Genomic DNA, 12506 nt, shown 5'->3' on the forward strand with positions numbered 1-12506 from the left:
TGGTGATGACAGGGCCACCAGCAGCTCCTAGGACTTCAGAGCCCTGTGGAAGAAGGGCCGATTCCCAGTAGCTGTAGCAAGAGTCCTCGGGATTCCTGTGCGGTCACCATGGGGGGAAAAAAGTCCTGGGGAGGACTCTCGTCTGCTCCAATTTTATAACGTCTGTCCCTGTGGCCTGCTCTTGTGGCCCCCTGCAAGACCTCCCACCGGAGGAACTCGTTCAAGTCACACGGGCTGGTAGCAGGGAAAGCTGGTCACTTCAAGGAGAACTGGGGGCTAATGCCCAAGGCTAGGATGCTGGAAACCGCAACCACAGATGTCTGCCCGTGCTGTCCTGCTTCTCAGCAGTTCCCAGCGTGGCGTGCTGACAGTGGCGCCAGAGGGTTCCCTCCTTTGCTTCACTCCTGCCCCATCCGCTAACCGGGCATTTCTTTCACATGCACTGTCGTTCGTCACCCACATCTGAACTGTTCCCTCACTTGGCCCTTCCTGAGCACCTACTCTGCGTGCTTGATTGCCGAGTGTGCAGGAGGAGGTGAGGGTGGGCCCGAGGGAGACAGACAGGTACAGCGGGGTCCGTCCCTTGGCACCGCACAGTTCGTGCTCACCTTCCTGTGTTCCCAGTGTTTGTGCCTCAGAAACGCTCTAGATGTGAGGCACTGATCTGTGGCAGGGACACCAGGGTGGTGGAGGGGTGTACTCGGCCGCGGGAGGCACGTTGACCATGGCTATGGTCTCTGCACCAGAAAGCAGGCACTGACTGCTCGGGCCACTGTGGTCCTGGGGCTCTCCCTCACCAGGACAGGCTGGGGGCGGCATCAGAATTTCTTTTCCAGTGAGGATTTGTGGTGGGCTCAAACAAAGAACTGTAGCCATTAGGGCAGGAAGGACCTCAGTGACTGGCTAATTCGGTGTCTCCTCTCCCTGATGCAAGCGCCCAGGCTCAGAGAGGGGCAGGGGCTTCACCATGGCAACCCAGCAAGCTCCTGTACGGCCAGAAGAGGGTCGAGACCCCTGACTTTCCTGCCCTTGTCTCCTGCCTCCGCCACCTGGGCTTTATGTAATCCAGTTGATTTCATTTCCTGGGAGAGGTAAAAAATGAATCAAGTGAGAGAAGAAACCAACGGCAATGCCTTTGGTTTACAGAGTGCCATCTCCAAAAAAGGAAAATGAGTTATGGAGAAATATTTCCATTGCACAAATGGGGGAAATAAGAAAATAATAAATAGCTAATATTGATTGAAAAAAATGGTGTGTTGGGAGCTAAGACACGGAGGTAGCCGGGGCGTGGTGGCTCACGCCTGTAATCCTAGCACTCTGGGAGGCCAAGGTGGGAGGATCGCTTGAGGCCAGGAGTTCGAGACCAACTTGAGCAAGAGCAAGACCCCCGTCTCTGCTAAAAAATAGGAAAACAATTATCTGGGAAACTAAAAATAGAAAAAATTGGCTAGGCATGCTGGCGCATGCCTGTAGTCCCAGCTACTCGGAAGGCTGAGGCAGGAGGATATCTCGAGCCCAGGAGTTTGAGGTTGCTGTGAGCCAGGCTGATGCCACTGCACTCTAGCTAGTTCGATGAGAGCAAGACTCTGTCTCAAAAAAAAAAAAAGAGAGACAGAGGTAAACACAAAAGCCATGGGCACACAGAAGAGGCACCTACAGCAGCCCAGATAGGGCCATGGATAGTTTGCATGTGGCCAATGTCACAGTTCATCAAATAGAAAACATGTGTGGACTGTAAGGCACTCCATTATTTTATGTGCCACTAAGAAAGAAAACACTCCGCCAATTAAATCCCGATATGTCATCGATGAATTTCTTTGGCCAGATCCATGGCATGCAGATGGAATCGGCTCTCTCCCCAAACCCTTGCCAAGGAAGAGTAAGAAGAATAAGGACCAGGGTCAGGACAGCTCAGGGACACACAGTTAGGGACAGGAAAAGGACTCAAACAGGAGGAATCATTCATGTTACCGGAGTTTGGATGCTGAGCAGCACAGGAGACTTTTGAGCAGCTCCCTAACAATAGGCAACAAAATTATTGTCGTCTATGAACCCAGGTCTTTGTTGTCTTGTTCCCTCCAATGGGATCTTTCATCTTGAGTCCATGAAGGTCTCAAATATTAATTATTGATTAGAAGAATGATATTTTTAAGAACAATCAGCAGCACAAAGATCTTTAGAAGAAAACACTACTCTGTGGTACAGTTTCACATTTTTCTAAAGCAGAGCAAAAGATGAAGAAGAAAACTGATTTATAACACACAGAAGTTTTGGTGCGGAAAACATCTTGCTCCAGAAAGAAATGAAAAGCCAGGCACAGTGGCTCATGCCCGTAACACCAGCGGGAGGCTGAGGTGGGAAGGTCACTTGAGCCCAGGAGTTTGAGGTTGCAGTGACCTATGATGGTGCCACTGCACGCCGGTGACAGAGTGAGACCTTACCTGGAAGGAGGGAAGGAAGAAGGGAGGGAGGGAGGGAAGAAGGAAGGAAGAAAAATGTCACGAGGAGGAAGGAACCTAGCCCGTAAGAGCCAGGCCGACCTGGGCTTGAATCCTGGCTCCAATCAGGAGGTCCCAGGCAGAATTAATGTCCCAAGGAATGATGGAGGCAGTGACAGTGTCAGAAACAGCTGGGGGCTCCATGCCCTACCCTTGCTCTGTGGTGTGGGAGGTGCTACGTTGTCTCTGATGAGGGGACCGCTTTAGCGTCATTTGACTCTTCCTTCATTGTTTAATTGGAAATATAATAACTTGTATAAACGAAAGGGATGATTATAGAATTTCAGGGCTGGAAACAACTAAGACATCCTATTGCGAGGTCACTGCCGCATTGCTGAATCCAGCGGTCCGTTCCCGGACTTCTTACTCAACCATTCCAGCAGCAGGGGGCTCAGTCGATCACTGTCTCCCCTCGGTAACACTGTTTCACTCGACTTCCAGAAGCTGTGCCTGCTTTTCCTCCCACCTCAGTATTTCTCCTTCTTGGTGTCTTTTGCTAGTCCCTGCTCCTTGCCCTGTCCCTAAACAGGGGAGTGCTCCAGGAGCTCGCTCCTGTGCGAGCCATCGAGGCTGACGGCTATATCCGGAATAGACGTCTCCAGCTCAGTGCTCCCCTCTGGACTGCAGAGCAGCCCCTTTGGCTGCACACTTCATCTCCACCTGATACCTAACGGGAACCTCAAACCTATGTCTAAAACACGCCTCCTCATCTCCACCTACCTTCAAACATCTTCCCAGAGGCTTCCTTATTGTTGTAAACGCAGCTGCCTCCTTCCACGGATTTTGCTCAGGTCAAAATCCTTGCAGTTAAACCGGACTCCTCTTGTTGTCTTTCACACCATATCAAAACCATCAGCTAATCCTGCTGGCCACCTTCAAAATATACCCAGAATGCAAGCAGTTCTCACCTCCTTCCTTGCTGTTGCCCTGGTCCAAGCCACCACGAATGCCCATCTGGGTCACTGCAGTAGCACCAGCCTCCTCCTGTGCGTCCTTGTGGTACTGCAGTATTGAGTATTGAGGCCGTGTGCTATAAATCCACCAGTGCTCCCCGTCTCACTCACGGTCAAACCAGTGGCGTACAGTGGCTTCCATAGTCCTGCCCCATCTGGCATCTGTTCACTTTCCCTCTCTGCTGAAGACCTTATCTCCTACCACTTCCCTCCTTGGCAACTCTGCTCCAGCACCACCGTTCTCCCAGCCGTTTCTGAGACAACCCAGCCTGCTCCTACCTCTGGGTCTTTGCACCTGCTGTTCCCTCTGCATGGCTCCTTCCCTGATGTGAGGGGTCTCCACTCAAACGCCATCTTCACAGTGAGGCCTTCCTGACCACCTGTTTATTTTATTTATTTTTATTTTTTTGAGACAGAGTCTCACTCTTTTGCCGGGGCTAGAGTGCCGTGGCGTCAGCCTAGCTCACAGCAATCTCAAACTCCTGGGCTCAAGCGATCCTCCTGCCTCAGCCTCCCAAGTAGCTGGGACTACAGGCATGCACCACCATGTCCGGCTAATTTTTTCTATATATATTTTTAGTTGTCTGATTAATTTCTTTCTAATTTTTAGTAGAGACGGGGTCTCGCTCTTGCTCAGGCTGGTCTCGAACTCCTGAGCTCAAACAATCCGCCTGCCTCGGCCTCCCAGAGTGCTAGGATTACAGGCGTGAGCCACCGCGCCCGGCCCTGACCACCTGTTTAAAATGGCAACCCCACTTCCACCTCTAGAGGCTCCTAGGCCCATTCTTGTTTTATTTTTCTCCACAGCACTTACCATTGGTGCCATTGAATATGTTCCTTTTGCTTCTTTATTTGGTAATTGCTTGTCGCACAATATTGAATATAAGCTCCATGAGGACAGGGATTTTTGTTTGTTTGTTTTTTTCACTGCAGATCCCCAGTGCCTGACATATAGTAGACACTCACAAACATCTTTAGAGTGGATTAATTCATTAAACAAATTTAATGCGCCAGCATCGTCTCCATCACTGAGGATGTAACTACCAAGCCAGAGCTCTCGTCCCTAGGAAATATGTGTGCCTGGGGGATGGGGAGATGGAAAATGATTAGACAGCAAGTCAGCAGGATGATGAAGGGGAGGCGAGTAGGTTCTCTGTGCAGGGGAACAGGCAGTGCTTCCTGAGCAGCTGCGGGGACAGTGTTCTGGGCAGAGGACGCAGCAGCTGCGGGGTGCTGAGGCCGGAGAGTGCATCCCCGTCGCCCCCCAGCAGCAGGGAGGCCTCCAGGGACTGTCCTTCACCCAATACCCTCTGCAACCGTTTGAATTTTTGTGCCGTTTGGTTGTATTACCTATTCAGATAATAAATTAAATGGAAAAAAAGTCACCAGAAAATAATGAGCCAAACGAGTAACTTGTACCTTTTTATAGCTGGTTTTACATTAACATTAAATCAGGTATCTGGCTTAGTACAAATTTGCAAGGTAGGAAACAGTTACACAGTTTGCATTTAGTAAACTACTCAGGGCATTTTTTATTATACCCGGCATGCTTTAGCACTGTTTTTTTTAAAGTTAATTAGAAAAAAGCCACAATATCTATCATCTAGCTAAGTGTTAAAGAAAAAATAGAAGAAATATCGACATACTCCTTCAGAAGAAAATTTTGCCAATGATTAACCTGTATTGCAGACAAAAAACATCCGCACACTTTCTCTTTTGGGACAGATAATTAGGATATTTTCCTTGGTTCCACTTGCAGAAGCCCTGCTTTCCCCCACGCCAACCTCTCAGTGCTGCCCTTTTGGATAACCAAACCGCAGCAGCACCTGTGGATGAAGCTACCCGAGGACGACAGCATTGCTCATGGCACATTTGCTACGGAAACTATGTTTGGCAAGTATCAAGTGTCAGAATTTCTTTTCCTGGGTATTATAGGGTTGACAGCCTTTATTTATAACAGGAGAGAGTCTAAAATTGGCCACTATCAGCACAGAAAAGCAATGTCCGTGATACTGCTGCAAATTCATTCCCTTCTTTCTGTTAGCACAAACAGAAGCAGAGCAGGCCACTGAGATGCTGGATAAGCAATTTAATTACAAAACACATTGGTTGCTGGGACCGGAGAAATTTGTATGTAGGTATGTGAAACACTCCCTAATTGGATCAGTGGGGTGGGACATTAACTCCTGACCTAAGGAAAGCCCTAACCTGCCAAATGGTTTTATTATTATTTGTTTTGGAGAGGAAAAAGGCCAGAAATATATCACCTAGAAATAACTAGAAAAATAATTCCAAAACGTTGAGGTTTACTAACTGAAGTAGAAAAATGCCCTAAATTTTAAGTCTAGTGTTTACTTTGTGCTTATAATTCAGGCCTTATGTATAAGAAACAAAACCAACTGAGCATGGTGAGTGGGAAACAGCAAATCCTCAGAACACATGGGCTAAAGGTTGCATTTGGGGCGATTGCGGGAGTAAAGCAAAGTTCTCTTGCGTGAAATTTTCTTTTTAAATACAGGCATCATTATAATAAATACCAAGGAACACTAAATTATAAAATTATTTGCCCATAAATATTGTACAATTAATCTAAGCTATACTTATACATGTCTATACACAATTTCATAAGCTAAACATTTGCATAGTTCCTGTTACCAGTATTTTGTATTACTGGTGATCCAAACTCCTTTGGCAAATATATTTTTACCAGTTATCAATTATCGAAAAGATGTTTACTGAGCACCCAGTTGCTTGATCATTTGCTAAGTGGTAGCTTCTGCCCCTTAGTAGTCTAGAAACCGGTGTGCTGTACATGCGTGTGTATAAAACAATGCCTCCGAGGGAGGTCTTTTTAAAAAAATAAGTTAACATCAGGGTATGAGTCCCTTTAATAATTTTTCATTTTTGCCAGTCTCCTTAAGTGCAATGAGTAGATTTTAAGTGCCTGAATCTATTGCCACCTAGTGTCCTGCGCATAGAATAGAAATCTTGTCGGCATCCTTCCTCCCGTGCCTGCCCCAGGACCCCGTCTCTGCCCCCAGTTCAGAGAGGCACCAGCTCTAGCCAGTGCGAGGATTTTCCCCTTTCCTTTCCATTGCCGCTAACGGACTGGCGTTCACGCTCAGAGTCAGCGTAGCCAGCTCACCACACACGCTCTGTGGGCAAGTTTCCCACGTTCTCTGGGCTTCAGTTTACGTATCTTTTAGGTGGAAATAGTAACATCTACTTACTACATCAGTTGTACTGATGAGTTAATATATTTAAAACATGTTTTACAATGATGCCTGACATATGCAAACATTTAATAAATGTTAATTATTATCACATACCTCCTATCGTGCCTGAGTCCTTAAACGGGAATGTAAGTGTTGAAAATAGCTATATAGCTTGAAAATAGCTCTCCATTTTATGTTCAGAAGGAAGAAATCAAGTTCCCTGTGGGAGTCTGGGCTGATTGGTTTGAGAGGTGTATTCTGGATGAAGAGTCCTTTGCACGTATTTTCATCCAGTCTGTAGTTTGTCTTTTCCCTCTCTTAACGGTGTCTTTCACCAAGCAAGTTTTAAACTTTACATCTAATTTATCAAATTTTCTTTTATGATTACACTTTTGCTTAAACACACACAGATAATGAAAAATTTTCTCCTGTTTTCCCCTGAAAGTGTTTTAGGGCCAGGCGCAGTGGCTCATGCCTGTAATCCCAGCACTTTGGGAGGCCGAGGTGGAGATTCACTTGAGTCCAGGAGTTCAAAACCAGCCTGGGCAACATAGCAAGACTCCATCCCTACCAAAAACAGAAAAATTAGCCAGGTGTGGTGGTGCACACCTGTAGTCCCAGCTACTCAGGAAGCTGAGATGGGAGGATTGCATGAGCCCAGGAGTTCAAGGTTACAGTGAACTATGATGATACCACTGCATTCCAGCCTGGGCGACAGAGTGAGACCCTGTCTCTAAATAAATAAATGTTTTTTAGTTTTGTTTTATATTTAAGTCTGTGACACACTTTAATTTTTGTAGATGGTGTGAAGTGTTTTCTATCATCAACATCACTTGCATGTTTACCTGTTGATCTGTGATAAGATTTTATGTATTTCATTTTTTGAGACGTCTTTTCACGTGGGTCCTGTCAAGTACTGGTATCAATCCCAAACATATTTTAATTTAGTATAGTCCTCACTTGGAAGGCATCTGTAGAATTCTATTACCTTGGTATTGCTATCTCTTCACGTTATTCAATTGCAGTTAGTCACCTTCTGTCAAAAGATAGGTGGAAGCTTTGCAATCCCTCAGTTAAATAGATTTTGAAATACGGAATTTGAAATACAGAAATTTCCTTTGCACTCATATTGAAGTCTGAAAACACTGTGGGGACTATAGTTTGAGATCAGAAAATATACCTGCTGCAAATACATCTGTGTGGGGATTGAGATCTCATTTCTATTTTACACATCAAAGGAAGTACATAAAGCAGCCTGACATTCCTTGATTCAAATGTTAGCTGTCACCAAAATGACTTTACAGCTCTATGTTTCAAATATAAATGGTGTTTTGACTTGTAATTCTAAGTTGAATTCATTGACTTAAAGTCATTAAGAAACATCAAGTCTGCAGCAAAAGCTAATTTCTGAAACCAGTTAGTGTTCAATGATAACGGTTGAGGGAAATTCTCATTCAGAAATTCTAAATCTTGGCCCTGAACTCAGGGAGTCTCAATAAAACTTTTTCACTGCCGAGCCATCAAGCTGCTGTGCAGGAGGGCAAGTCAAGATATTCAGCTTCTACTACTGTTAACGATTCACGGAACCGACAATGGCTAAGTTACACTGTGACACTACCAGTTCAGTAACACACGATAGTTTCATGGATTTTTGGAAAAGTACCTACTGGTGAATAACAGTGAACAGCCTTCAAACACCTTGTATTTTCCCCAACTGTAAATCTGTTCAACTAAGTCTTTTTCTGTTCCACACTTTTTTTTTTTTTTTAACCACTATCAGTTGTGGCACATCTTGGCAAATTCCACTTCAGGTTGTACTAAATTTCTTCTCAATTTTGAAAATATTTTTGCTTATAGTTGTTCCACAGACTATTCACAGAGGGTAATTCTTCAGTCACTTCTAGGGTGACTTCTAGGGTCCAATTTTCTTGGGACTAAGGAGGTTCCCACAACACGGTACTTTCAATGTTAAAACCAGAACGGTTCTGAGTTAACTGGGATGAATGGGTCACCCTAGCACTTCAAACTTGGCATTGACTTCTTGAACTGAGCAGTACTGGTAACATCTGCTAACCCACCATGAGCCAAGGAAAACATTCAAAATCATTTGTTTTTATTTTGTTTTATTGCGCTGGCACCATCACAGCTCACTGCAACCTCAAACTCCTGGGCTCGTGATCCTCCTGCCTCAGTGGGATTACAGGTGCGTGCCAGAGGGGCCGACAATAGCTTCTCTATTTTTAGTAGAGACAGGGTCTCGCTCTTGTTCAGGCTGGTCTAAACTCCTGAGCTCAGGTGAGCCTCCCGCCTAGGCCTCCCTGAACGCTAGGATTACAGGCGTGAGCCACCACGCTGGGCCCATTTATCTTGTTTTTAAATTGGCTATTGATGTTGCTCCCTTAACTCTTCATGCAACTGTTCTCACTGAAAGGCTAACAGTCTTAAAAAGTTTGTTTTTTCTGGCCACATTTCTTCAGCTGCTGCAGTTAAACACCTCATTGGTAAGTGGCTTTCCTTGCTTGGCTGGCTAACAAATAAACCACATGGGAACTTAACTTTAGTCACAGCCTCATTTTCATTTTTTATTTGTGTCAAGAAATTGGGTGCTGAGATATTCCATTTTAAATATCTAACTCATTTGCTGCTTTCCTGTCAGTTGGGAATATTGCGATAAATGCTTAGTGTGGTAACACGGACATACAATGTATTCTTCTAACACAGCTGGGAGTGTCACTGCAAAATAAATACCATGCTTTACCATCCAATTTTACAATACATAAAATTCACACTACCATGATACATGGTGGCACTTGAAATGCGTTTAAACCGCATCACTACAGTTTGCAGTGCACCCGGCACCAGTGCTGAGTAGAGGACCACATATGGTCTCTCTCACAACTGAACTCTCAAAGCACAAAAGTAGCCACAGACAGTATGTAAATACATGAGCGTGGCTGTGTTCCAATAAACATTTATGGACACTGAAATTTGAATTCTCTATCACTTTCATGTGCCATGAAATATTTTTTCCCTAACCACTTAAAAATGTAAAACAAAAACAGGCAGTGGCTCAGAGTTGGCCTGCAGGCTAAATTGCCACCATGGGGTCCTACCCACGTGTAGTTAGGTTTGAGCCATGTGATTATTTCTGCCTATATTAATATTCCTGGGCTAAGGATAGCAGCAGTCTGCAAGGGGTCTAACTCGAGTCAGTCTTTGAGCAAGAAATACCCTTTGAGGTACTGAAGAGATTTTGGAATTCACATTAGCAAATTCTACCCTAATTTTTCAAGTGTCATATCACGAATCAGCCAGGACAATTTCCAGTCATAGTGATTAGCTGCCTTGGATATGGCCACACTGTATTCCAAACAATGCTAGCAATAGAAAACCCCATTTTGAATTTGTTAACTTTCATTCACTGTTTGACATTCAAACACCATTTCTGTGGCATTTTTTCATTTGACACTCTATCTTACTGCCAATATGCAGCTTGCAAAATGTCTGGCTCCTACTGAAACTACTTTGTGAATTCCTTTGTTTTCCTTTATTGCTTTTTGTTCTGATTATATCTAATAAGAACATATTTTTAAAAAATAGGAAACGACAGCTTGAGCAAGAGCGAGACCCCGTCTCTACTAAAAAAAATAGAAATTATCTGGACAACTAAAAATATATAGAAAAAATTAGCCAGGAATGGTGGCGCATGCCTGTAGTCCCAGCTACTCTGGAGGCTGAGGCAGTGGGATCGCTTGAGTCCAGGAGTTTGAGGTTGCTGTGAGCTAGGATGACGCCATGGCACTCACTCTAGCCAGGGCAACAGAGTGAGACTCTGTCTCAAAAAAAAAAAAAAAAAAAAAAAAATAGGAAAGGGAAAAATCTAGCCCACGCATTAGTATTTTGATATATATCTTTCCATTTCTTAAAAAAATTCGCTTTTACACAGTTGTGGTCAAACTAATTAATTGCACAATTTTGAGTTACATCCTCAGTTGAACTTACTTGCTCCGTAGTACTTACTGTAAAAACCTTTCCTAAGTATTTCACTGGCTGAGGGGCCTCTACTCTTGATTCCAGCCTGTCTCCTACTCCAGGTCACATTACAAAATCCCCTTACACAATTTAAGTACTGATGAATGGTACCATCCCTAAGGGGATGGGTGGGTGACAGTTAGGGAAGAGGGAAATATTCAGTTCATCCTCCTACATGCATACATGTGTTTGAATGCACATGTCGCGTGGGTAAAACATGATAGACTCATGTCACTGCGTAGAGAAACTTATCTGATGCTTTCCCAGAAGAGAAAGGGACATCCAGATCCATTGAGTTCAGAGATGGTTCAAAAAAGGGGGGCATTCATTCCACAAATACATACTGAACATCTTCTGTATGTCAGGAACTATTCGATGTATTATCTGCTTTTTGCATATACTATAAACCAATTCTGTTTTGCATTTTGAATCAGAACACCCAGCCCAGTAACTTAAAGACTTAAATACTAGATGAAAAAAACTCCTGGTGGCAATGAATGTTTTTAATGAATCTCTATTAGCTATACAAAAGCACATTTCAAGGGCATCAGAAACTGAAAAATAGATGAGAAGGAGAAAATTTACTATATTTTCCCAAGACTCCTAAGTCTTACTTGCATATAAATAAATTGCTGGAAAAAGTTTATTTGTTGATCATCGTTTGAATCTTGGAATTCCCGCTCATGACACTGATACAAAGTGTTATTAACAGTTATTAATCCATGTTAGCCCACCAAAAACTAATTTAACGTTATGGTAAAAATGAGTCATTTTTGAATCCTATTAACACTTGAACTAATACATAAATGAATCTGCACTAACACCTGAACTTCCTTCTCACTCCTCACACAATTTAACTTCCAGTTTCAATCAACCGATGTTAAAGTCTAAAGTATCCTGATGGGTGAAAAGTGCATGACAACCATGTAGATGGTCAAACAAGACAGTGGTCTTTATTTGGTGGTTACAAAAAGGGCTGCAGTTTAGAACTTAAATCTGTAGTTAATGGTGACCATTCTATCCAGGCAAAGTAATTAAGGAGAGTTATGAAATCTGAAAACTAGAGGAGACCAGGAAAAACAGGTAGCATGAGCCCAGCCACCGTAAGCAAGTATGCACCCCCGTATTTCAGAAAGCGCAGGCAAACCAAAATTACAAATTGCTTTCCTTACTGACTTGACCAAATAGTATGTTTTTCCTCCAGAAATCTTGTCAAGGGTTGCATTTCACTGTATCTAGTATAGAATTAGTCCACAAAACAAAATCACATTTTTGAGAAGAAATATCATACATAATACATTCGGAATCACTGATTGCTTTTTCTTCGCCTTTTTTTCTGTGAACATGTTGGTGTTTGAGTCTTTTGTATTTCTTCTTTTACACTGGATTCGGGCTGTTTGAAAACTATTTCATTATCTTTATCATCATCATTCATTTCAGCCACTTCAGATTTTCGCTTCTCCAAAAATGTTGGTGTACAAACTGGTGTGGGGCCCTGGATTCAACAAGTAAAAGATTGTAATACATAAATGCAGAACAATATTATTACTTTACCCAAAAAGTATCACCTTCCCTCTATTTTTACAAGTTGTACCATGTTATTTTAGGCCTGTTTCCATCTTTTGATGATATAATTACAGATAATAAAGAGCATAGGTGCTTATCAAACAATATGGAAATTCACAATTAATTAAAATAAAATATGCTTCATTATAAGGTGTTAGATAGAAATTGCTAAATTACTAGTAAGGATCTACACCAAATGTTACAAGATTTAGTTTAAAATCTTTTTTTTTTTTTTTTTTTTT

The 12506-nt window shown here is 43.2% G+C and overlaps 1 protein-coding gene across 1 annotated transcript in view; it reads right to left on the reverse strand.

Moving 5' to 3' along the window:
• Window positions 1-11952: 11952 nt before the first annotated feature.
• NIFK (nucleolar protein interacting with the FHA domain of MKI67) overlaps window positions 11953-12506 on the reverse strand; it is a 4526-nt gene continuing 3972 nt past the window's right edge. Inside the window, exon 3 of the mRNA XM_012644658.1 lies at window positions 11953-12193. Coding sequence (XP_012500112.1) covers window positions 12005-12193 — 189 coding nt within the window. The 3' untranslated portion in view covers window positions 11953-12004. The remainder of the gene's footprint in view (window positions 12194-12506) is intronic.

Source organism: Propithecus coquereli, unplaced genomic scaffold (assembly GCF_000956105.1).
Source record: "Propithecus coquereli isolate 6110/MARCELLA unplaced genomic scaffold, Pcoq_1.0 Scaffold217, whole genome shotgun sequence".
NCBI classification, from domain to species: Eukaryota; Metazoa; Chordata; class Mammalia; order Primates; family Indriidae; genus Propithecus; species Propithecus coquereli.